The 27,957-nt window shown below is 36.9% G+C and overlaps 1 protein-coding gene across 1 annotated transcript; it reads left to right on the forward strand.

Moving 5' to 3' along the window:
* On the forward strand, positions 1–27,489 carry LOC139117386 (methyl-CpG-binding domain protein 5-like). Its single transcript, XM_070680470.1, is given in 8 exon segments — positions 1–344; positions 6,457–6,770; positions 7,726–9,632; positions 9,635–11,963; positions 13,566–13,738; positions 21,895–22,007; positions 22,389–22,455; positions 23,977–27,489. Coding segments are annotated over 8 exon segments (5,163 nt in total). The 5' UTR covers positions 1–153; the 3' UTR covers positions 24,046–27,489.
* The last annotated feature ends 468 nt before the right edge of the window (positions 27,490–27,957 follow it).

Below are 27,957 nucleotides of genomic sequence, written 5' to 3' on the forward strand. Positions count from 1 at the left end.
TGACTTCCCAAATTGTCACAGACGCCTCAGAAGATACCTAGACGCTTGCACTAAATGGAAAACCAAAGACATGATGTAATTGAGCTGAAATTGTAGCGTTACTCTGTAGTAGATTACAGAAAACTTTCGGGGGAAATAATCTCATCGACCGTCATGAATCTGAATCAGGGAAACCCCTCGGAGGGTGACGGCAAGAAGGAGGGGGAAGAGAAGGAGAGGGTAGAAGAGCAGCGTGAACAGCAGCAGCAGCAACAGCATGATTCATTGCAGTCAGGAAAGGAGTTTGTGAAAGTACCATTTGGATGGCAGAGGCTGGTAGAAAATGGCAGTGTGGTTTACGTAAGGTGAGAAATATTTCTAAAATTTGATGGGCTTTGCTAAAATAAGTGTAAACAGAATTCAAACAAGTTAAATAGTTTGATAATAAATTTCACAATAGGGCTGAGCCAATAAGCTCGCACAGAGTAAGATTTGAAATGTATATTCAGAAGTGACAGTTAACAGTTTACTTTGCTCGAAAAAAATATTTTAAAGATACTCTTATTCGTCACAGGTGCTAGGTGTTAGTGGCCAAGTACAGCAGCTAGCCAAGCCACGCTGCCTAGGACAGTGACCCTTGACACAAGTCATGATGGCTAGCACTGCTGTCAAAGGGTGTTATATGTGTCATCCCAAATGGAAATATATTGATGTGTTTTAATTAATTTCAAATCCTAAAAGTCATCTTAGTAACTTTATAACTTTATCGCAAGCATATATGGATCAAAGTAAAAAATCAAAAGCGGGGGCTGTATGATGTGCAGTGATGCATTCACAAGCAATATGGGATTACAATGGCAGTGACTATGTGGTCAAGGAGAAAATTCTTATTGTACTGCAGTGATGTGTATGTATCAGTGAGCTACTAAGCTAAGCGTGAGCTAATATTAAATGTAAAAAGAAAAAGCCAAGCACTAAAGACAGTGAACCAAAGTGACTTAGTTGTCAAATGCAAATTAATGTCTGACTTGATGACTGAGGGGTTCATCACAAGATTAAGATAAAGTTAGCATTTGGGTTTTGGATGTTATTGTTATGCTGAAATGGATGTTCTTCATTTGACTACAGACAAGAAATACTTTTGACTGGAAGTACATGTTACATATGCAAAGTACATTAAAAACAGCATTTCTGTTCAATCATGGACATCTTTTTTGCAAATTATTTTCTAATAATGGCAATATATCACTCCTGTATTACTCCTGTTTGTGTTTAAATAATTTCTAGTGTATTCAACAATTTTTGATTATTGATTATCAGATTCTGCTCTAATACTTTTCACCTTAAAACCTTTTTCCTGCCAAGTCCATCACCATCCATCCTTCCATCTCAGTAAAAAGCCGTACTGAGTCAAATTCATGTTTTCACAAACTTGGCATGCGTTGTGTACAAGAATGTACTGTACTTGTGCACAGCTTGGAGCATCTTAAAACTCACTGAAACATAGTGTGTGTGACTGGACTGCTATGGTATATCAACTTTACTGAATTTCACTGACTGTGCAAGCTTCTTGGCACCCAGAAAATTGATGGGAATTTCCATTGACATGGCAGGATTAGTGTTAAAAATAAAAGCCTTGCCAGGATTTTTCAATACACTTCTGTTATGGTACCAGGATAAACGCATGTTCAAATGCAAATCTACTTTCACCACAATTCAAAATAGAAAGCAGCCTTATTCAGTCGTTTAATAGCGTATCTGAAAAAAACTGAATTTATTTTTTGTGAATTGACAATAGCTATAAATAGTTCTTGTTTAGAACAATTTATATTCACAAACTGTAATCTAGCAAAGAATGAGGTATGAAAAGATGCTTTCATATTTTGAGACATGTGCCTGGTAGTACTTGCAACTTGAGACGCAGGACAGTCATTTCAGTCAAAAAAACGACGATGACAATTTAATTGTGATAATGTTATTCTTTGTATATGGAAAATGACATTGTTATTAAATATTGTTGATATTTTAGTTAAATTTTACCGCATTATAGCTTTCCTCAGAAACCAATCAATGACGTCCTTTATTTGTTTAGCAGTGAATGCTCTAGTCTTCTGTAGAGATATGACACTATAGTTGTAGTTAGTCAGAAATGAAGCAGTGAGGGATGTTTGTAGGTGTTCAGTTTTGTATCCCATCCACCCACTGATATTATGGTAATTGTTTCATGGTTGCTGTATGTAATTTTCCATCATCTGCCTGCAATACTTGGCAGTATTTTTGCCGCTCAGTTATAAAAGATAGCATTGAAATTTCATTTATCGAGTGGCATTGATCAACCTACATTCCCAAAGTGGCACAAATATCTAAATTAGGAAGAATTTTACATTATTTTTTACAAATGCATAATTCTCTGTCATAAAATTACCGTATTTACAACCTATGCATACTTGTGTAGTGTTCTTGAGATCTTGGTGATGTTGAACTTGTTTGAACACCTTAAATAGCTCCTCATATTGTACCAATCAACAGCAATGAAATTGTTCTGTGTTTGAATTATGTATCTAAAATAGACTAAGATACTTGAACAACTGCCGAGAAGTAGGTATATGGTAATATATTAAGCCTGGTTGTTTCAATGAGGTAATTTGAACTGCTTTCAATGGGCGCTGTTGGTTAATGTGCAACCATATTGTATTTGAACTGTGACCCTTCGAAGAATGAATGGTTTTGGATAGTCTTTTGGTGACAAAATCAGGGTCATATGCATATATCTTTTACATAAAGTATATGATATACCCAAAACCGATGCTGCCTGTTAATTGTCATGAATATTTCCAACAAGAGTTATCATAAGTTTCATAAAGGAGCTCTTTGAAGGAGTGTCCATTTTAAAAAGGTCTATTCAACTGGATAACTGAAATGTACTTTAAGAAAGATAAACAGAACTGTTGCAGCTTTACAAAACTTGTATCACTCTATACCCTTGTTGTGATGGTTGTCTTTGGCCCCCTAGAGGTAGTATGTGTCTTGAGAGTGAAAGACTTATACTTTTGCACAAACTTTCCTCAAGGAATCTTTCAACCCTTCTCTTTCAAAATAAAAAATAAAATATGGGGTCACCATGGAAATTTTGGTACTAGAGACACAAATTATTCAAGATTTATCGATGTTTGACATTTAAAATAGCTGCCATCCCTGTTTTAAGGTGGTTGGAAAGGCTAGAGCGTCAGTTATAAATTTCAACAAAACTATTAAAATATAAAAGTAGTCAACATTCTATGTGGAATAAAAAAAACTAGACATTTAGGCACAAAGGCATTGCAGAGTTATAGCCTGTCAAAACTTCTGAAAAACTGACCAAATAAGAAGAAGTTGGGGAGTCTTTAGTGTATTAACTATGGTAGAGGTCCCCTAGCTTTTAATAAAATGTTTGAAAAGGGAAAGTCATTATTTGCTATTTTTCAGGAATGTTTGACAAGGTGGTGCTGGCATTCAGAGTGAGTGGCTGCTATTGTAAATGCATTTTTAGATTCTTTGAGTGTCAAAGAGGTGTCAAAAGTGAGATCAACCAAAAAAACTGCTCTATGACTTCAAAAGAGGGGTGCAAATATGGCTTGTTTTCAACATTTTTGACAGAATAACAGTTTTCCTACATAATTGTATACCAATTTAATCCAACTTTGAAATGAGATATGGACATGGAATTTTTACAGCCTATTAACAATGTTACAGATAAGATTTGTAAGGCTAAATTTACCTGTATTTGAAGTACTTTTTGAAAAATCGAATTTTGAAATTTGAAAGAATTTTTAATAATTTTTTGATATATAAACCCATGTAAAATCATAAAAACAAATTTTATTTACAAATCCTGCCGTACAAATCTTACAATAAATAGTGTCAACATATTTATAACTAATTTGGTAATATTAATACTATCCAATTATTATTAAATTCAAATATGTAAAAAAATATGAAAATTTAAGTTTTTATATTGATTGGTGTCATATTTCAAAATCATGGCTGCAAATATACAATTTTAATCACAACTGGAAGTTGTGATATAGAGGTGGTTTCAACCGGTGTTTGATGTCGTCCATTTCCGTAAACGACAAAAAGTCAAAAACTGCTGAACAGACTGCGTTGATATTTGGTACAGATACATAGACTGGTTCCAAGGTTCCAATTCCGAAAAATGGAGCCAAACGGAGCGGAGGTTATATAGTTTTGGGAAATTTCTAACCCCCTTTTTAACTAATTGATTTTAGGGGTCTTTCATATATGTAGTTTTGGAATGTACACCAATCCTGCATTGTGGACTGTTTTATGAGTTGTGGAACAGAAATGAGGTTTTGATGAATGTTAGAAATATGCAGGATGGCTGATTCAAAGTATAAGAGATTTCTATGCTCTTTTGGGTATCAAAAGCATAAAAAAAACCATATTTCATAGTTTAGATTCTCACTTTTGAGATGACCCTAAGCATTTGTTATGTAAAACATCCTTGAGTCATATACAGACTTTGACATTCCTGAGATTAAGTATCCACGACCTCACATGTTACAGTCTTTCACTACCATGGTATGGCCCAAACCCATTGTTATCAATGGTGAGTGTGGACCTGTCTACAGGAAATTGGGGTGAACAGGTTAGACAATGCCATGATAAGTTGTAGGTTAGTTATCAAGGTAGCACCAGCATAGAGTCCTACGCATGTCCATGTGTTCTCACAGGAAATTACAGGGAAAAAAATTATTTGAGAAGTTTCTCTCCTTTAAATAGAAGTATATTACAATTTAAACCTGTCATGGATGGATTGCTCTCAAATGATCTGAAACACAGTTATTGCCCATTAGCAACAAGTCTATAGCAAGATTTATGTATAGTTCATGGACTTACACAAGGTATTAGACAAAAGATGACCATGACTTTGCTACTTTTCAACATTTATTTCATTCAGATTTCCTCAGCTTAGTGTATAATTTTGTAATCTTAATTACTGTCAACTTAGCTTTACTAACTTATTCTAACCTCATTATTCTTACACTACTGTTATACCGAGATGCATATATGATTGTCACTTAACAAACAATTTACAAATATGTCTTCTGCTTTTTTCTCCATATACATATACATGTCCCTTTTCTCATAAAAATGGGCTTAAAATCGCAATGTGAAAAATAGTCTTTCAGCTGTATGTTGCTCATTGACTTCGTGGTCTGTCTAATTAGTCCCCACGGACACCGTCCGGGGGGGACTTATAGGTTTGGTCATGTCCATGTGTGCGTGCCTGCGTCCGTGTGTGCATCCGTCCATCTGTTCACGCAGATATCTCAGACATGCCCTGGTCAATTTCTTTCAAACTTTGCACAAGGATAGTACCCTACCCCATACAGATGCACGTCGATTTGGCCATGTTAGAGGACTTTTTAGTTTACACCACCATAGACTACCATGTATAAGTCAGCTGTCTATAGAATCCCATGTATAAGGCCAAGTAAAATAAAAATTTAGTTTCTCATCATATTCATATTGCAAAAAGGATTCAGTGACACAGTTTTTAGTCCCCATGGATGAAGTCCAGGGCCTTATAGATTGGGTCATGTCCCTCCGTTCACGCAGATATATCAAATATTTTGACAAAATCTCCCATGACCTCAGTGACCTTTGACCTCAAATATACATATTTGTCCATAACTCAGTAACCACAAGTGCTACACCCTTCATATATGGTATGATGGGACACCTTATGACGCCACATATTGTACCTCATTAATTATGTGCATATCTAATTTTGAGCGAGCCAATAGAGCTAGGTCTGATTTTTGGTATATAGGGATGACTTAGCAATTCAATTTTTTTTGACAAAATGTCACATGACCTCAGTGACATTTGACCTGAAATATACATATTTGTCCATAACTCAGTAACCACAAGTGCTACACCCTTCATATATGGTATGATGGGACACCGCATGACGCCACATATTGTACCTCATTAATTATGAGTAGTTTCACAATGTGCCAGTTGTGATCAAGTGCCATTGGCGCTATTTTTATATCCTTTGGAGAAAATATTAACTAAGGGAGTTATCCTGAAAATTTGAACTAAATATCTTGATTCTAACACTTGAAACTTGACATTAACTGTGAGAAAAGAATTGGTGCAAAAATAGCCTATCCAGCCACCTTAACTCTTAGGAGAAAAATAAAATTGTCGATTTTCGAAAAAACTAAGAGGGTAAAAACTTTTCTTACACCAAGAGCTTTATCAACAATTGTAAAAGTTTGAGAGTCTGATTAGCTATCCCTGAGGCATGTTCTAACTAAGTAAGAATTTTAAAACAAAATGCTTGGGTTTATTAAGGCATCTTGTGAGACTGTCTGATGCTTTAGTATGTAAAACCAGCATTGAAAGCTGTTGATTTTTTTCCTTTGAATTTTTTAATTAAATGAATTTGTTTGGTTTCACTTCCAGCCCAAATCAGAGTTTACTCACTTGTCTTGAAAATGTCAAGGGATATCTCCAAACTGACGGGACTTGCAAGTGTGGACTGGAGTGCCCTCTTGTGGTGCACAAAATCTTCAACTTTGATGTCAATGTCCTCTCAAAGCAGAGGACGACTGAAGACCTGAAGAAAGACGATGCTCTCACAAATTTGTGCAATCATAAGAGGAAGATCATTGCCATGGCAACGCTGCAAAGTAGCGTAGAGGAGCCACCTATCAAGACGAGTGGAGCACTCACAAATGCATGCATTGAAGAAACAGCACAGTCCAAAATCAGAACTGGTAAGCAGTCTCAGATAATTAGTACATTTAGATTTGTTCTGAATTTCATACCCACTGACTTTACTTTCCCTACATTATCAGGTGTTTGAAAGAAAGTTTATTGATGCTCAAGAAACGCTGCCAACAAAATGGGTTTAAACTTTTGAAACTTGAACTTTGCATTTGCTAGCACTGAAGGTTTTGAAAGAGAAACATTTTGTGCATATCAGAATTCTCCATTGATTGGAAATGGAAAGGTAATCTTCACAAATACTAAGGTTGATGTCTGAAGATTAAGAAAGCAACACTGCAGATAATTACTTTCAACGGAGATTGTAATTTACAGAGAGATGTAGACATTTCCCATTACAAATAAGCCAGAAGATATTTTCATAATTATATGATGTTGTTACATCTTGTCAGTTTCCCTTGATGCAGTCCTTTTAGAAAGCTTAGGGTTGATAATTGGATAGCCAGTTGTCACACTGTCAATCTTAAGCAAATCCGTGTTACTTTACAAATATTGCAAGAATTGAAAGTGTTTTCTGAAAATATGTGTTTAACCACTACTGACAGTGATCCAACTGTGATTTTGAAGATCTGTCATTATTACAAATGGGGGACCATTTAATTTTTCACTCTGCTTTTGATTGCTAAATAATGTCTTTGGTGAATCAGGAAAATGTCAAGGAACATGTCAATGACGAAAACTCCTTGAATTACAGTTGACATGAAAGCATATCATGCCTGTCATGACGCTAAGCTTTTGTTTAGGACGCCTTTAACAAAATATACCTCCTAATAACAACACTGTATGACTTTTGTTATCAGCAGGAAGTACCATAATTTCAGTTGAACTTGAGTCATACATAGGTTTGTTTTTGTTTACAATGGCTGGTTGAATACTCATTCAGTGTTAAAAGGGTAAAATATTAAATCTATATTTATAACATAATTTTCATTTGTTCTGTTGCAGGTTCTTCAAGACAGGCATCGTCGAGAACTCGTCCTAGGGCACGTTCAAGAAAGAAAGCACCAAACCCCAGTGCACTACATCACTACCCAAACATGTCAGTGTATGAACTGCTAGCAATGAGAGGTGAAAGGCCTCCGTCAATAACCAATTTACACCCATCGTTACCAAACATACCGTTTGATCATCATCTTCAGCAGCACAGCATCCAGGTGCAGCAGTTCCAAATACAGCAGCAACTCCAGATGATCCAACAGAAGCAGCAGCACCATCACCACCAACAGCAGCATATGTCTGGCTGCCTTGACCCACAGAATCCTAAAATGAACTTTGACCAGAGAAGCATGTCTCCAGCTTCTGCCAAGTCACCGATGAGGTCTCCTCTTCATTCACCTCTTCGGTCTCCGTCAACAAAATCACCAATAAGGAATCCGTTTGATTTTATCATGCCAGAGGTAAATCCGGACTGTTCTGTGGATCCAGCACAAAGAACCCTTGGCAATCCTTTCATGAAAACATCACCGATGAGGAAAAGTCCAGTTTGTGCAGGCTTTCCTTCCACCCCAACCCTGCGGCAAACACCCAGTCCAGGGAGGTCATTGCCAAGTCCTAGTCTGTCAATTAACAAACAACGTAGCCCCGTTTCTAGTGAACGCAGCAATTCCAGTCCTCTTCAAAGTCCAAGAGAGACAAACCCAAATGTTGGGTCAGTTAGGAGTAAATCTGCCACTGAGGACTCATCTGGGAATGGAAATGTTCCTGTCACTATACCGTTACCCAGCAATTTGATGCTTCCAGCAACCAGACAACAGCAGTCTGAGAATAAAACTACCACAGGAACGCCCGGGCCAGATACAAGTTGTGGCACATCAAGTCCCACTCCAACAACAGAGTCTGTGACCACCACCACAGCCAGTCAAGGCAACCAAGCTTTGCTTTCCTCAGTGCTAACAAAACTACTTCCATCTGCTCCCATCTCAAGTACTACGGAAAAGATCCTTTCCACCATGAACCCAGCAACATCATTGCAAGGCAAGAGTGATTCAGTGATTCTGGAAGATAAAATGAAAACGTTCATCCAACAGCAGAATGACTTGACAAAGTCGCTGCTAAATAACTATGTCCAACAGGCGAATGAGACAAAAAGCAAACCAGGTATGGCAGGAATAACTCTGCAGCAGATTTTCAGCCAGCAAAACCCAGTCGCGTTTCCAGCAAGCAGTTTGTTGTCGGCAGCTGCCAAAGCACAGATGGCCAGTCAGTCATCTCAAGCCAACACCACATCCCTCCTAACAAATCCAACGGACACTGGAAGTTCAAGGACTTCCATGATTTCTGGAATGGGAATGGAAATTCCCAGCTCAGCGTGTAGCAGTGGAGATGGTGTTTCTTCGGCAGTTTCGCTGACAAATGTGTTGCCAACAAACACCAGTGTGCAGCTTACTCAGACTACTCAATCCACAAGTGCACATACTGGCCGACCCACCGACCAGGATAAATTGAAGTGGACCACCAAGGTGAACAATGTTTCCAAGGGTGGAAATCCACACAACATGATGTTTGGTTCCGTAAAAGTAAGTTCAAATTCGTTTGTGCCACCTAGACAAATGACTGATATGTCCATAATGAAATTAAACACTGCCATTCTTGGGATGAAAAGTGGACAAAAACTCTTGCATGGGAGTGTGATGGATAAATCTCCGATAGAATGTCTAGAAAGCACTGTTAAAAGCATTGAATCTTACAAAGAAGCTGATGTTGTTACCAACTGCACAGCCGATTCAGGGTCAGTCACTTCTGAGCTATCTCATGTTAAACTTTCTGATTCTGTGCTTGTACAGGAAACTGAAAGTTCAATTCCAAAGTGTCCAAAAGTGGTGTGTCTCAAACCGGCCAGCTGGTTAATACTGAAATGATGGTTGAAGGGCAACCTCTCCGAGAGCAAATGAACGTCTCCCCGAGACGCGATTTTTATGGTCCAGCTCATACTGTTAGTAGTGGGATGAACTTGATGAATGTTGCTAATGACAATCAGGGTGCAAAGACAGCGAATATGTTGGGCAATACTTTACCAAACCGAGATGGTGCTATTCATATCAGTGCATCCACTGGAATGCAAGCAAACAGAACAATGCCTGCAAACGTGCAAACTAGTTACCCTTTACAATACATGCAAATGAACCCGGCAGTACAGGGCGGTGCTATGGCCTTCCAGGGCAACTTCGGTGAGTTGAATCCACAGCAGGTCAACCTTATGATACAACAGCAAACCATGTTCCAAAAACAGCAGCAGCTGCAACAGCAGCAGCAGCAGCAACAACAACTTCATAACAATGTGTTTTTCAATAAATCTATGCAAGTGTCTTGCAATGTTGGCATGCCAACAAACGCCAATGAACCCATGAACATGAATGTCGCGATGATGATGAATCCGGCAAACAGGAACATTCAGGTGGCTGATGGCCGCGGTGTAGCAACCCCAAACATGCAACATTTCCCACCGGGTTTTATGGCCCATGGTGGCCAACAGCAACAACCTCAGCTGCCGCAGTGGTCACCCCAGCAGATGCAGCAACAACAACAACTACAGCAGCAGCTGCAACAACTCCACCAGTCCCCTTCATCCCTCCCTGCCCAGTTTGTGAACAATCCGATGAATCCATGTGATAATTTTGTCCCCATTGTACCGGCAGCGGCCAAGAAACAGATGCGACAGCAAGGAGGAAATTTGCCATTTAACATGGGTCCCATGAATCTGAACAATCCAATGTTTTGTCAATTCCAACAACAAAGTAATAATAATCCGGGGAATATTCCTATGTCAAGGATGAATATGTTGAAAAATTTTACGACAATGAACAAGCAAATGTTTCCTATGCACCAACAGCAGCAGATAATGGGAGAAAATGTTGTACTTCAAAACAAGCCAAGCCCGGTTATGAATCAGTGTACGGATCATAATGCCATGCAACAGATTATGAACCATAACTTTCAGATAAACCCTAGTCCCAATTCTGGGAATGTCAATGAAACAGCAAATGTAGGACATCAGCAACCAAACAGGACAGTGCCTGTCACAAATCCAGTAAACATGTCAGGGAAAACATCCCCAAGAGGAGGAACAGGAGGGGTGACTCAGTCAAAGCCAAGGGGACAAAGGAAACCAAAGGAAAACCCTCTTTCACAGAGGCCAAAAAGCAATCCCTCCTCCTGTAATGCAGAAATCGATGCCATATATAAAGCAGTTGTTGATGCTGCCAACTCAGGTGTTCGGGTTGTGATCACAGGAGAGAAAAAGGGTGAAAGGTCATCCGCAGCTAAGGGTGATAGTTCAGCTGGTTCAAATGCAGAAACAGCAACGACAGAGACAACAACTTGCACAACTTCTGCAACACAAGCGTCATCTGTGTCTTCATCGCCGCCATCATTATCATCATTGTCATCATCATCATCAGCAGAACACAATAATGAGAGTGCCTTGACAAAACCTAGTCCAGAGTGTGACAGTTCAACTGCAGCAGCGAGTGAATCAGTGGATGTTCGCACTCCATGCTCTGATACTGCCCAGCAAAACCAACAGTCAGTTTCAGAGAACCAGCAGACAGGACAACACAACTCAACGCCGCAGGATTCAAATCAAAGTGACAATGAATTGAATCAGGATAGAACGAATGAAACAGAAAACTTTAAAAATGGAGATGTACAAACAAATGATGTAGATCAGTCAAGTACTAATGAGGGCAGTGCCTTGCCTGTCACAACTGCAAATAATTCTGTGGATATGGTGCACTTCAGGTGTGCTGAGGAACAAGCTGACAGCTCAAAAGGGACCAGAAATGGAAGGGTGTGTGATTCTGACATTGGTAAAAATACACCCACTAAAATGAGTACTAATGTTGATAACACTAAAAGTGAAACTACTTACAAGTCAAATAACTTTTCAGAAACTCACATGTTTGACAACATGGCTGGTTACCAGATTAATAACAGGGAGGCAGTACTCGGGAAGGAAAACATGAAAGACAGTAAAAGTCTGCTGATGAGGCAACCTGAACACTCTGTTTTGGCCAATTTACATCACAGCAGTGATGCTGTGGACTCTCTGAGAAATGACCTGCATTTCGCTGAGGATGGTTGCATGGATGGATATGATGATGGTGATGATGATGATGATATTTACGATGATGAAGAAGACGATGACGAAACTAATGATGCTGAAATGATTTCCAGGCAGATGGGAGGTAATTTATTCATTTTATATACTGCTGTAGAATTTGAGAGGCGCACTCTCAAGATACACAGAGTGTACTTTTTTAAATGCCTATTTGTGTGCCACAGAATACTGAAAGTTTCAAGTTTTGGCATCCTTGTTGATGATTTTGTCATTCCTCTCAGGTCAGTAGTGTAGTTCTGCCAGCACACAAGGAAATTTCATGACAGGGCCGCACTGGGGGTATTTATTACCTGAAAAATTCTGCACTCAAAAGCAAAGCAAACCTGATAATTATCCTTTTTTGCCCGTTTGTAATTTACCGAGCAATTTCCCAGGGGAGGAAATCAAGAGGATCCATTGATCCATTGATTGATGCAATAATTGCATCTATACAAAGAAATTATTAAGTAAGAGTAATTCCAAAACATACACATCAAAGTTCTGTTTATGATGATTGCTAATCTCAGGGGAGACACAGGTCAACGAAGCTTGCAGATTGGCTTCAGAACATTTCAAGATAATTTAAATCAAAGGATGTGAATTTTTGTTCCTTAAATTCACTAAATATGTAATTTGTGCAGTTTTGATATAGGATGGTACAATATGTATGTCCCCCCTAATGTTTACCAAATTTATTTTTATAACCCTTGACAGTGGTCAGAGAATTGTTTATTTTTCAAATGCATCAGTAGCTATGAAATAACCTGTTCAGCCCCATTTCAACTAGCTGCTGCATATACTCAGTCTGTGTTTGTGAATCTGGATATTATGGAATTGAGGAGAACTGCAGATATTACAGAGTAAAAGGACTTAATCCAAATAAATGTGACAGTTTTTATCAATAATCTGAAGTTGTTTGATATCTTTTAATAAGTCTTTCAGAAATTAAATGTATAAGATCGATGAAAATAGTACCTTATTGCAATGAATGTTCCAGTGGAAACCTAAAAATCACATGTTAAATGCCCTTAATACAAGTCGCAGCTAGCAGTTGGTCAATACATACTCAAAGCAGACAAAAATTTGTCCACATTTCTGAAGGCAACAGCCAATTTTACACAGGTAATGCTGTGTGTTTAAACAAACCAGCAATCCCAATCAGAGCTATGGCTAGACTAGAAAGTATTGGTATCATTGTCAAAGGGATTTCATGCCACAAAATAATTTGTTTTCCAGTCCACTCGTCAAAAGTGCAAAATTTAGCTGTTCTTCCATTGATTGCATAGAGAAGAAGAAGAGACCAATATGTGTAGACAGTGCTTCTCCATATATTTCCAGTTGGCATGAAAAACTAATACATGTAATGAGAGCTCTGGCTGTTCAACAAATTCTTTAAGATTTGATGGTGACAGTTGACCTGTTTGACCTACTCCCAAAGGAGCTGAATGGTATTAAAAGCCGCCCATTGTTAATGATGCCATTATTGTAAACAATTTTGAAAATTACTTAATGTTTGAGATGCACTTTTTTATGTCATTGTTGTGTTTATGATTGATTTGCATTCTTGTCATTTAATGGCAGAACTAATTTCTGTCGTATAACAATTAGTATGCCTTTTACCACTCCCAGTCTGTAATGCATTCCATCATACAATGCTAACATTGTGATTTCTGTTGTCTGTGTTATTCAGACATAGAAAATCCTGACTCGCCAGACTTCATAGACTCCAGTCTGCCAAGGACGTTCGACCTAGGCGACCTCGTATGGGGTCAGATTCGAGGTTTCCCATCATGGCCTGGAAAGATCGTTGCTGAAAATGATGTCAAGCTCAAGTTGAATAATGCAGAATCAGAAGAAGGGAAGGTAGGTTTCCAACAAACAACACGTTATTAGAAATATCTAATCAAATTTCAAAACCTTAATTGATAGAGTTACTATTTTAGAGCATGTAAGAACATCATCTTCCACCTGAAAAATGTGAATATAAAGTTATTATATTATGAGGAAAGTATCCTTTGATAAAGTAAACTCCATTTGCAATAAATTACTAAAAAGATAAAAAAGTACTGTTTTGCAGTCATTGTAACTGCGAGTTGTGTTGGATGCCAAAGGTATTTACTTGATGTACCAAACGATAAGAAAATGTTTTGTATCATCAGCCTTGTGAATCAAATCTTCTCAGTGTATTATTAGTAACATTATTGTTAAATAGAACAAGAAACATTAATTCTGTATCCATTTTACTGAATGAGATTACTATATTTTTCCATTTAAATTTTGTAAGGATAAGTATAGTAGAATTATTGTATCCGAATTATTGATGTGATAATATCATGGCTGTGTAGTCATTTTACTTGCTACAAATGTGTTTACAATGAAAGAAATATTGTGGCATTAACGTACATGTATCATTTATTGGTGGTTTGATGTGTTTAAAGTTACCAATGTTCTCATTTCATGTGAGTGTAGTATTTGATATCCGTAACGTTTCCCTGATCCGTAAGAAATAAATTAAGAAAGTCTTTGTTGTCTGTTACTTTTGAAAGAGGATGAATCAAGATAATGCTACTGTGATTAGTATTTGAGGAAACCGATGCTCTCATTTCTCATTTATGTATAATGTGTTTGCAACCGATATCTGTCTGGTCCGTTTCTGTGTTCAGATTGGGCTCAGGTTGCTGTAATCAAGTATACCATTTTCATTATTGAACCTTCACAAACTCAATTTATTCAGGGCATCATTATCTTAATACCAACCACTCAGAATATCCATGGTGATTGCTCCCTTTCTTTATACTCATGTTCATTGGCAAAAGTGATAATGTAAAGAGCACATTTCAGTTTTCACAAATGGAGAAAAAAAAAAAACTAACTTTTGATTTGTTTCATCTAGAGTTTTATTACTGATTGATAAACAACATGGATGCAAGCAACTATGAATCGGTATTTTGATTTTTATTGTATGAAAAACAATAAACTTGCAATGTTACATGTATTCATTATCTGGCCATATACTTAATGAGAGTGCATATTTTTACCAGCAGGGCTGTCTAGTCTACCTATTTGAAGTGGTAATACACATCCACTCATGATTATATACAGTTTTTAACATTGATATTGTTGCTTACACTTTTAAAGTTGATCAGAATGTGCACAGATGCATCCCGACAATGCAGAAACACTAATTACATTTAAGAATTCAAATGACATAAAGACAGTGCTTTTTATAAGTTGTACATGTGCAAGAGAAAATGGTGAAATTAGTATAGATTGTAGACATGCTTTATCCCTTGACCAGCAATACAACGTATAGTATAACATGCTTGCACTCAATGCCGGTAAGACAGAGGTTGTACATTTTTCCTCGAAATTTTGGATTAAGGGAATTGTCCCTCGTTGTAATTTTCGGATTTGTGATGTCAGTGTACCGGTATATCCATCTGAATCAGTTCGCAATCTAGGTGTTACAATGGACTCTGCCTGCACCATGTCAGACCATGTTACAAATATTTGTAGATCAGCATCACATGCGATTTGGAGGTTAGGAAAGATTCGTGATGTTCTTGACCAGCGTACCACGGAGAGGCTTGTTCATGCCTTCATTACAACACGTTTAGATTATTGCAGCAGTCTTCTTTTTGGTCCCCGAACTTTGAAATACGTAAACTCCAGGCTATTTAAAATTCAGCCGCTCGGCTTGTTAGCAGAAAGAAGAAAAGGGACCACATAACACCAGTACTACAAAATTTACATTGGCTTCCAGTCCAGAAACGAATTGATTTTAAGATTCTTTGTTTCACATACAAAATCATTACAGGCCAAGCGCCTGACTATCTAGAAGAAATGCTTACAGTACGTCATACTGGTCGTACACTTAGGTCCCAGTCTAGTGGTGTGATCATTTTGCATCAGCATGTTTGCAACACGGCTTTTTATGGCAATAGAGCCTTTTCTGTATGTGCTCCCCATTTGTGGAATGCTTTACCATTTGAGATAAGGCTTGCTAATTCATATAACAATTTTAGAAGTCAGTTAAAAACTTCATTTTATTCCTAGACATTTTTAAAATTTTATCTCTTTGCGTTTTATCGGTGTTTTCTCGCAATTTTTATTTACAACTTACCTCTTTTTAGTCCCCACGGACACTGTCCGGGGGGACTTATAGGTTTGGTCATGTCCGTGCGTGCGTGCGTGCGTGCGTGCGTTCGTCCGTTCACACAGATATCTCAGAGATGCAAGAAGCGATTTCATTCAAACTTGGTACAAGGATTACTTCATATGTCATACAGATGCACGTCGATTTGTTTTGGGATACGATCCAATATGGCCGCCAGGCGGCTATTTTATTACGATTTTTTCAATGTACAGAGCCATAACTCAGACATGTTTCAACCAATTTTATTCAAAGTTGGTACAAGGACATTGACCAATGTCATAGATATGCACGTCAATTTTTTTTGTGATACGATCCAATATGGCCGCCAGGCGGCCATTTTATTACGATTTTTTCATGTACAGAGCCATAACTCAGACATGTTTCAACCAATTTTATTCAAAGTTGGTACAAGGACATTGACCAATGTCATAGATATGCACGTCAATTTGTTTTGTGATACGATCCAATATGGCTGCCAGGCGGCAATTTTTTATTACGATTTTTTCACGTACAGAGCCACAACTCAGACATGTTTCAAGCGATTTTATTCAACGTTGGTACAAGGACATTGACCACTTTCATAGATATGCACGTCGATTTGTTTTGTGATACAAACCAATATGGCCGCTAGGCGGCCATTTTATTACAATTTTTTCATATACAGAGGCATAACTCAGGCATATCTCAACCGATTCTATTCAAAGTTGGTACAAGGACATTGACCAATGTCATAGATATGCACGTCAATTTGTTTTGTGATACGATCCAATATGGCTGCTTTGTGGCCATTTTGTTACGATTTTTTCATATACAGAGGCATAACTCAGGCATATCTCAACCGATTTTATTCAAAGTTGGTACAAGGACATTGGCCTATGTCATACATATGTACGTCGATTTTTTATGTGATACGATCCAATATGGTCGCTAGGCAGCCATTTTATTACAATGTTTTCATGTACAGAGCCATAACTCAGACATATTTCCACCAGTATCATTCAAAGTTGACATTGACCTATTTCATACATATGCTCGTCAATTTGTTTCATGTCATGTAGCAGTAACATGTCAATTATTGAAGTTTTGGAAGTAGGCTGATATGTCAAGAAATATGTACTGCATCAAATTCATGAAACTTTATACAGATGTTAACTGATGTTAAGCTCACATTGCTTTAACATTGAAAAAGACATTTATCAGTGTCATTTTAATTAATTTGTAATTGCATAAGTAATGAACTTTCCTAATTAGGGTGATATAGCCACAAATTAATACAACGTCAAATGTGATGAATCTTGATACAGATGTTGATCTCATAGTGTTGTAAATACTGCATCAAACTTTAGGAAATATGGTACCAGTGATAATCTGTTAAGTGTTAGAATTGTATGCAAAAATGTTTTGCAACATCCTGTTGATTAATTCCTAGTTGACTCATTTTATGAACTTTAGGATGGTGGCCTACATTGGTTCTATGTTTTCATCACCATGGAACTCATTCTTGGCCATTGAGCGCCATCTGTATCAAAGTATTTTTATCACAGACCTAATTAATGAAGAGGACTCTATCCTCTCTGAGGACATGTAATCAAAGTACCCATTATTAACAAGTGGGGACTGTGTCATCAACGATGACTTGTTTAGTGTTGTGTAAAGCGCATTGAGATTTTTAAAATGTAATGCGCCCTATAAGAAATAAATATTATTATTATTATTATAATGTGTGACAGAGATATATATGTAGGAAGGAATTCAAATATTGATCCTGTTATGATGCAATATCACAAACTATGTTCTAACATAATTAATTACTTCACTTATGTCAAATTGACAAAAATCTTTAATCAGTTGATTCTGGATGTATTTCTTTCCATTAGTCAAAGTAATACAATCACTGCAACACCTTTCTACCCATGATAAGGCAAAATTAAGTGTCAATCAAGGATAGATTGTTCAGGCTAAATCTATGAATATGAGAGGCAAGTTCCCCCTTGCAAGATACTAGGATTTTGCAAATTTTCTCTGTGTAAAGAGTCATTGACAACATGAACATATAGCAAAACATCATATTATGAGACTCCCTGACAATGTACATGTGCTCACCAATGTACCCTAAAAATGCTGTGTGTATGTACCTTAGTTGTGGTTCTGACGCTCTTCTCTTTGAAGTTGACTTTATTGCAGAGAACAACAGTTTCTAGCCCCAGTACCTGTAATTATTGATGCTTTTCCACTACTGGTATATATGTTCTGTTTGTAAATTATAGTTTCTTGTTCTACCCCTAAATCATGCTGAAATGCCTAGCACTCAAATTGTCATCACAGCCTATATAATGTTCAATTTCATCATTGACAACTGACTTTTAGTTTACCCAAAAGTCATATATCATTTGTCTCATTGTACACATTGCAAGGTCATTACCTCATGTTTCACATTATGTAGAAGAGAATATACTTGTCTACTAGAACAAAAATAATTAAAAAATTATGACAAGATAAAACCATTGATTTTTAGCTCCCATAGCCATATGTATATATGGCAATGGAAGCTATTCTTATAGGCTAGGGAAATGTCTGTATGTATGTATGTCTGTGTGTCTGTATGTCTGTATGTCTGTATGTCTGTCCGTCAAGATCAAAAACTCCAAAACCGCTGTACATTTCATCTTGATATTTGGTGTGTACATAGATGATGGGCTGTAGATGAGATTTTGTTCAAATGAAGTTGTCATTGCCAAAAATATGCAAATTAAGTGAAAAAATGTAAAAACAGTCAAAATTAAAAAAACTCAATAACCACTGAGCAGATTACATGAAAAATTGGCATGTAAGTACTTTGGGCTAACATGAAATGATTGTGCACATCTTGGGTCAGTATCTTGGACTTGCTATTTTTCATGAATTTTTTTGTAATTTTCTCCCATTTTTGGTCAAAAAATCTTCTTTTCTGAAACCACAAGTCCGATTGATTTGAAACTTGGTATGGAAGTGCATAGGAGTGACCTTTCCCAAATTTGGGCAAATCGTGGTGAAATTTGCATATTTTTAGTTTACACGTCCATAGACTCCCATGTATTAGGCAGATCTCCATAGACTCCCATGTATAAGGCCACGAAAAATAAAAATTTAGTTTCTCATCGTATTCATATTGCAAAAAGGATGCAGTGACACAATTTTTAGTCCCCACGGATGAAGTCCAGTGGGCTTATAGATTGGGTCATGTCCGTCTGTTCGTCCATCCGTGAGTCCATCCGTTCACGCAGACATCTCGGATATTTTGACAAAATGTCATGTGACCTTGATGACCTTTGATCTCAAATATACATATTTGTCCATAACTCAGTAACCACGAGTGCTACCACCCTTCATATATGGTATGATGGGACACCTTATGACGCCACATATTGTACCTCATTAATTATGCACATATCTAATTTTGAGCGAGCCAATAGAGCTAGAGGTCTGATTTTTGGTATATAGGGATAACTTAGCAAAACAATTTTTTTGACAAAATGTCACGTGACCTCGGTGACCTTTGACCTCAAATATACATATTTGTCCATAACTCAGTAACCACAAGTGCTACACCCTTCATGTATGGTATGATGGGACACCTTATGACGCCACATATTGTACTTCATTTATTATGCGCATATCTAATTTTGAGCGAGCCAAGAGAGCTAGAGGTCTGATTTTTGGTATATAGGGATAACTTAGCAAACAATTTTTTTGACAAAATGTCACGTGACCTCGGTGACCTTTGACCTCAAATATACATATTTGTCCATAACTCAGTAACCACAAGTGCTACAGCCTTCATGTATGGTATGATTGGACACCTTATGACGCCATATATTGTACCTCATTAATTATGCGCATATCTAATTTTGAGCGAGCCAATAGAGCTAGCGGTCTGATTTTTGGAATATAGGGATAACTTAGCAATACAATTTTTTTGACAAAATGTCACGTGACCTTGGTGACCTTTGACCTCAGATATACATATTTGTCCATAACTCAGTAACCACAAGTGCTACACCCTTCATGTATGGTATGATGGGACACCTTATGACGCCACATATTGTACCTCATTAATTATGCACATATCTAATTTTGAGCGAGCCAATAGAGCTAGAGGTCTGATTTTTGGTATATAGGGATAACTTAGCAATACAATTTTGTTGACAAAATGTCACGTGACCGTGGTGACCTTTGACCTCAAATATACATATTTGTCCATAACTCAGTAACCACAAGTGCTACACCCTTCATGTTTGGTATGATGGGACACCTTATGACGCCACATATTGTACCTCATTAATTATGTGCATATCTAATTTTGAGCGAGCCAATAGAGCTAGAGGTCTGATTTTTGGTATATAGGGATAACTTAGCAATACAATTTTTTGACAAAATGTCACGTGACCTCGGTGACCATTGACCTCAAATATACATATTTGTCCATAACTCAGTAACCACAAGTGCTACACCCTTCATATTTGGTATGATTGGACACCGTATGACACCACATACTGTACCTCAACAATTATGCACATATCTCATTCTGAGCAAGCCAATAGAGCTGGATGTCTGATTTTTGGTATATAGGGATAACTATAGGAGAGAAATTTTTTGACCAAATGTCATGTGACCTCGATGACCTTTTACCTAAAATATATGTTTATGTCAATAAATAAGTAACCACAAGTGCTATGTCCTTTGTATTTAGTAGGATAGGAGACCTTATGACAACACACGCTTTACTTCATTAATTATGTACACATCTAATTCTGGGCAAGCGAATAGAAATAGAGATCTGATTTTTGGCGTATAGGGATAAATTAGCAATATAATTTTTTTTTTCAAAATGTCATGTGACCTCGATGACCTTTGACCTTGATATTATACATATATATGCATATCTCAGTAACCACAAGTTCTATACCCTCCAATTTTGATAGGATATTAGACCTTAAGATGTCACATCTTGTACCTCATTTATAATGCGCATATGTATTTCTTGGCTGGCCAATACTGCTAGAGGTCTGATCTTTTTTCCCGATTTAGAACCATAACTTAGACATGCCTCATGTGTTTCAAATTGGGAACAACGACATAGACCTATGTGCCCATAGATCTCAACATATACACTCCAGTGATACTTCTTAATGACCACATTTTCCTGCCCCATCAAGACTAATACTCCTATTGCAAGTGGGGACTATGTCATTGTAAATGACTTGTTGAGTTAATTGTTGTATCACAGTATTCGATATATCTAATTCTGTATTTTTTCCATTTTATATTCTGAATAAATACATTAAACATATTTCACTGTCTCCAGTACATTACATTTTAAGTATTTTCACTTCATGCACTTTATCCCTTTCACACATGTTCAAATATCTGACCTGAGAACAAACACTAAATAGTCCAGGATGGGAGCTACAGTGTCATTGACGCTATTTTTTACATTATTTACTCCCCCTTTCAAAACTTTCCCATGAATTGGGCGCAAGTTGAAAATAATTTGTTCCAGTATAAGCATATCAGTAAACTCAGTGGAGGAGCTGCCTGTTGAGTTTTGGGTTATCAGTCGGCACATAATAAAACAGACTCATGTTTAGTTAAACGCCATATCAATATATATACATAGCAAACTGCTGAGCAAAGTTGCTTGGTAATTACCTAATTGGGCATACAGAATATATCTTGAACACTTTGTTTATTCATTTATTGACAAGAAGAGACAGGATTATCTTAAATCTCAATTTGTCAGGATAGAATGTTAGAACTTGAACACAGATCAGATATGTTCACACAGTTTGCATATCAGATTGTAAAATTTGGTCTTTCTTGACAGGTATGGGTGATGTGGTTTGGTGATCACACATACACGCAGGTTGAACCTGAAAAGTTGAAAACATTATCTGAAGGTTTAGAAACGCACCACAGAGCAAGGAAAAGAAATAGAAGGTAAGGCCATACATTACCAACTTGATTCGAATTTGTATAACCCTTTCATTACAGTAACTCTAGTTTAGTCTACCCCTGTTATCAAAAATAGCTCATTTGGAATATTCTACAAGAAATAGGGATGGCAAGCAAGTAAACATCCTTTATTGTTTATTCTCAAACGTGCTGTAGATTTTAAAGTCACCAGTCTCTCAATACAAATTAAATACAATGATATATGAAAACCAGGAAGACAAATATATAAGTAAAGTGAGTAAAGTGGCAATGTGTGACAGATAGATATGACAAACTCTTATATATATCATATATAATATACCAATATGATTGCTGCATGTTTTTTCTGTGAATGAAAAGTTTGTTCTTCACCGATTTCTAACTCAGAGGCCGTAAGATGAATAGTCACCTTGAAGCCGCCATTCAGGAAGCCATGATGGAATTAGACAAACAGGTCAGTACATCTACTACCCCCAAGCCCTATAGACCCCCTCACTGATCAAAGTTGGTTCAATCCAAATCTTTTTTGTTGCACACATGGATCTGTATACAGGAAAATGGGTAGGAAGGGTTACAGTGCTTTCATCAGGGAGCCTTGACATTTGACTTTATAATCTTGAAAGCTAGCATAAATCTGTATGTAGTACAGGTTGCCTTTTTCTTTCAGATGTTATTAGAGGAGTTACATTTCCTCTGGGACACGTTCTTAGCCAATGATACTTTCCTCTAGAGTTGCAATTTTGACATCAATAAATCCTATGAAAGTGTTATCCTAACATCTCAGATTTCTTTTAATGGGTTATTTTCAGTATCACTGACCTTGTACAGTCAATCTCAGTAGAGTTACAGATTTCTTCAGATCACTTTTCATTCAGATGTGTTTTGTCTGATACTTAAACCTAAAAGTTATCTGCTGTGGACAATGGGTTACAGGTAGCTGTCAGATTGGCCATTTAAGCCATTGATTCTCAGGAGACCGAGTGCATTAGGGATGTATATTAATAGAAATTAGTCATTTGATATCCTGTTACAGTGACTACATCACGCATTGCGTTTTGGAACAGAAATCTTTAGGTATAATTAGACATCTTGCTGAACAAGAAACAATATGTGGAAATGACAAAACCCTTTATCATTGACTTTCTTAATGATCAAGGAAGCGTATTAAACATAAAGGTGCATATGAATTTTCCAGTGTTTATACATAAAAAAAAGGTGTACGCATCACTTTTCTGCTAACACTGCGTTGGATAACTTTCACCATAGATAAACTTATCATTAGACCTTGATCATAGGTTTTTAAAACAAATAACTGTTAACTTAAAGGTAGTTTGTGCCTTGGAAATAAATTACTTCTCAAACTTTCCTTCAGCAAACTTTCAACCATACTCTTTTGAAGTCAAGAATAACAAATTTGGGTCACAGTGCAAATTTTGCTTCTAGGGAAAAATTACCCAGTTAACCATTATTTGAAATTAGAAATGGCAGCTACCTCTGTGTTATCTCTATTTGGAAACTAAGCTGTTGAAAATTTTATTTACTTCATTAGCTCCAAAATGAGCCCCCACCAGTGGTAGGCCAAAAGAGTAATGTAGAAGTTTTAGAGTCTGAATATCTGTCCCTGAGGCGCATTCTACCTTTACTCAGGAGATGCCTTTTCCTGTACATTTTACTGTTATTTTTGTTTGTTCAGTGTTTCTAATACCACAAGGAGGTAACATTGTTTTCCATGAAGTATGACTTTAATATGGTTAGTGTAAATTTGCAAATCCATACATACTGTGCACTTGATCTTTACAAACAATCATAAATTTTGAAGTTGAAACATGTCAAGACTCTGTCAAATTGTCAAATTCACTATCCCATAATCAAACTCTTACAATTGCTTGAGATAACTGTGAAATGCTCTTCTATACTACCAAATGTGACTTCTAATCTGGGTAAACTAATGAACGCTTTGCACCATTCTTTTCAGCCACTGGATTCTAAACCAAAGGGTTTCTACAAATCTCGGCCGAAAATCAAAAGGAGAAAACTCAGGTGATGGTTTCAGTGCCTGACCACATGAACATCAGTGGTATGGGTGTACGTCAGAGTAGGTCTCTATCTACTCACCAAGTACTACTAGAAGTTCAGCTGGATAAAGGACGTCGCATAGTCAAGACGAAAAAAAAGACTTGAATGGAAAGTTATAACTGTCTGTAGTGATGCTAATCAAGGGTTACTCAGTAAGTCAGGCAAGCGATCCCACCACCAGGCAATGGTGACATCCTGAGGAATGGTTTCACCGAACTGTTCAAAACAAGTGGACCATGCCAACACACAGGGTTTGAATCATGCTACATGTTGGGATGCAAAACTCTTGCCAGAAACAATTAACTACTGAGTTACGGGGGAGAAATGAATGTGGACTCATAATGTTATGAGAGTGTGGCATTGAAGACATTTCTGTTTCATACTTAAAACAAAGACATTATGCACAGTGTTAGACAAGAATGATGCCAAAAGCAGTCAACCTAAATGATTTCGTACTTTTTGTGTGATTTCATTATTTTTTTCCAGTATCAGAATTATTTATTCATAAAACACAAGCAACTCTATCTCACTTACATTCAGCTATTACTCTCTTTCTGACCTTTCCTTCTAGAAAAGAGATTAGCCGATGTTTGCGTCAGATCTGTGACATTGAACATAGAGGAGTTGTAATTACATCTTTTGAATATCTATTTCAACTTTCCACAGGCTGAGATGGTAATGCACCATCGTATTTTCACTTTTGTTTTGCGTTTCTGTTTCTTTCCTGTTGTTTTTTTCCATTTTAAAACTTAAAAAAAGAAAAGAACAAAAACAGTTTTGAAAGTTTACAAAGCATTTATTTCTTCATGGTCTTTCGTGTAATTTTTGCCCTTCTGATATGTGATATGCAACATTGTGCATGGTTTTAAAACAGGGTATGGCACAAGATAAGTGATTTTATAAATTTGAATCGCTAAGATTGTTCAAAACAAATATTGTAAAGCATGATTTCTGTCGAACACTGCGCAAAATTATCATCCTATACACAGACAGATGTTAACACTATGTCTCGTGTAAGGTCCTACAAGTTAACATTACCTGAAATTTTATACATTGACACAGTTGTTCGATTTGTCCGTTGTAGGTAATTTTAATCATAATTATTCTTTCAAATATCAGTTGTTCATAGAACCGTTTTAAGCTCCTGACATTTGAGTAAAATTTGTCTAGGCATTTCATTATTTAAGTGTTGTTTTTTACAGGAATTTGGAAATGGCAGGGAAATTGTATTCTACACAGTATTTTGGTTCATATTTTAACCAATGGTGATCCAGATTCATTGGATGTGTTGTGATGATTTAATATTCGCAACGCAAACAACAAGTAACCACTGCAGAGAGAAATTTTATCTTCTATTGACTCCTCATCAGTAGCCCTTCTTTTTAACTCAGAATAATTGTACATGAGGTGTATTTTCATGGAAGGTTTTAACAGTTTGCAGTGATTGGGAAGGACAAGTCTTTTTCATGAGGTGCATTTTAACTTTTACTCAGCCCCAATTTAACCCTTTCACCCCCAGTTCCCTGTATACAGGTCCAACTTTACCATAAAAAACAATGGATTTGGGACAAACCATGGTGGTGAAAGGGTTAAACTGCTTCAGCAGTGTAGCTGCTCTTCATCCTATAGTTGCATTGCAAAGAGAGAAAATTTTTTTGTATATGGGGTTTGAATTGTGCATATTTCACACAAACAGATCACACCAACTTAGAGTAATAAGGGGACAAATCTCTACCGTTTCCCTTTTTAACGTAAATTCTATTTCCCACAACATGATTAAGTGATGAAATATGATAAATTTTACCATTTCAGTCAGAGTTTGCTGCAACCCTTTTTTGTATATTGATGTCAATGAACTCATGTACAGAAACCAGGTGAGGGGGTTAAACCGAGTAACTATTCTAAATTCTTTTGCCTTGCATTTGTCACAATTCTCTTGTCAAAAATTTTTGTTGTAATATGTGTTATTCGACTCTGATTGTGTATTGTGAACGTTTCAGCTTCCTTTTATTCACTGGGACATTGGGCAAAAGAAGAACACTGATTGATAACTATTTGGTGCTTGACAAGACAACTTTTTGAAGTCTATTCCATCTATCAAATTGGTAAAGGAATGAAAGACAGGAATGCATAGATTTGCCAAAATGCAGACATGTCTGTGTACGTGTTGTGAGAAGTTAAAATGTAGTGGGTGTGTCTGAAGATAAAGAAGTGACAAGATAATACTTGTGATAAATTGGTAGGATTCCAGCAATGTGGCTTTGGGTAACTGTCACAGCTAGTTTGATTTACCATAGGTTAACCTTATCTCCTGTGTACTTTGGTATAAATCAATATCTTTTCAATAACAACGCTTGAACTGTATTCTGTTAAATGTATGATCTGAATGATTCTTCATTTAGGTTTCTCAAAGTATCCAGTCGGATTGGCAAAATTGTGCTGTTGGAAATAGCCTTTGCCATGTGTACAACCGAGACAGGTCACTTTTGGTTATAGCTTCTTTAAAACCATGGAAAGCTCCCATGGAAGTGGAAGATTGTGACCAAGGCATAATGAAAATTGTCCCTTCACCAGTGAAATGATTGCAACAATTGAGTTGGAAAACATGCTTTGCATTCTGATGCAAAAAAACTTTCATGAACTTTAACATTTTATCTGTGATGGAGTATTGGCTAATTTCTTTATTGTTTTTCAGATACGGCATGCACATGGCTTTTATTACATTTCTTTATCACTAGCTTGTTTGATTGACTATCATCTTATGAACAATGATGCTCTGATGTGTAACTAGCTATAATGTACAACAACCTAGAATGCAATGGCCATGCCAGTACAATGTATAATGTCAATGAGATGTAACTCAATATATTCTCATCAAAATTGTACTTCAAGCAATATTCTGTCTTGTCCTCAAATACTGTAATAGACACTTGCTTCATTCACCCTGTTATTTATGCACCCTGTGGTGTTCAGGAGTAGGGTGTACATTGATAGACTTTTCTCACTCTTTGAGAAGTGTAGTGCTCCCACACAGTACAGATCACACTCCAAGCTGTGACCACATTCTTTGAAGGCTAACATTGCCTCTGATGACTCTATAGAACAAAGGCACACAGATGTTTTGCATTACTTATATCATGTTAAGATGCTTTTTCCATCAGAAAGCCTTGGTTCACAATATTTTGCCAGATTAGGATCTTTACCAAGTAAACATATTCTCACATTATTCATTGTGTTGGGATGCAATCACAATTATATTTTATATTACATAGTTGTATCTAGTATGTCTTCTTGATTTGCAAAAATGTAGTGATTTGCCACTTTTATGCAAGTTGTGGCAGTACAAGCCTTATCTAGATTGCTACCACAACTTGACGTAAATGTACAAATAATATGAAAGTCAAGTTTCAGATGTAGTGTTTCTTGTCTGTGTTGATTAATTTTGTTATGTAGCATGTAGTGTTTCATGTTGGCCGATTATCTTATGTTCTGTATGGTCCAGATAGCAATGTATGCTCCTATATATTTAATGTGAAGTCTGTTGTCATTTTGCTGCTTTATTATTTCACTGATCCTTACACCAATAATTGAAAGTTTTTTGCAGTGCATGTTTTTTGTATTTTACCCTCCACTCTGAGTTCAGAACAAATGTGATTGGTAAATACTCTGATCATGTGGGTAACTTGAGCCAGAACCTGTCTTCACTTTGGGGATGTGCCATCGGAATGCTTCAGTCATTGAGAAAGTGTGAATTTACATGTCCGGATATCACTGATGGAATTGAACTTGCAGTGTAAAACTCAGTAGATTGACAGTGCGGCTCTTTATAGTAATGATGAATTTTGACCTGGCAGTGGAAAATCAGAGGGTTATATTTTCT

Source organism: Ptychodera flava, chromosome 18 (genome assembly GCF_041260155.1).
Source record: "Ptychodera flava strain L36383 chromosome 18, AS_Pfla_20210202, whole genome shotgun sequence".
NCBI classification, from domain to species: domain Eukaryota; kingdom Metazoa; phylum Hemichordata; class Enteropneusta; family Ptychoderidae; genus Ptychodera; species Ptychodera flava.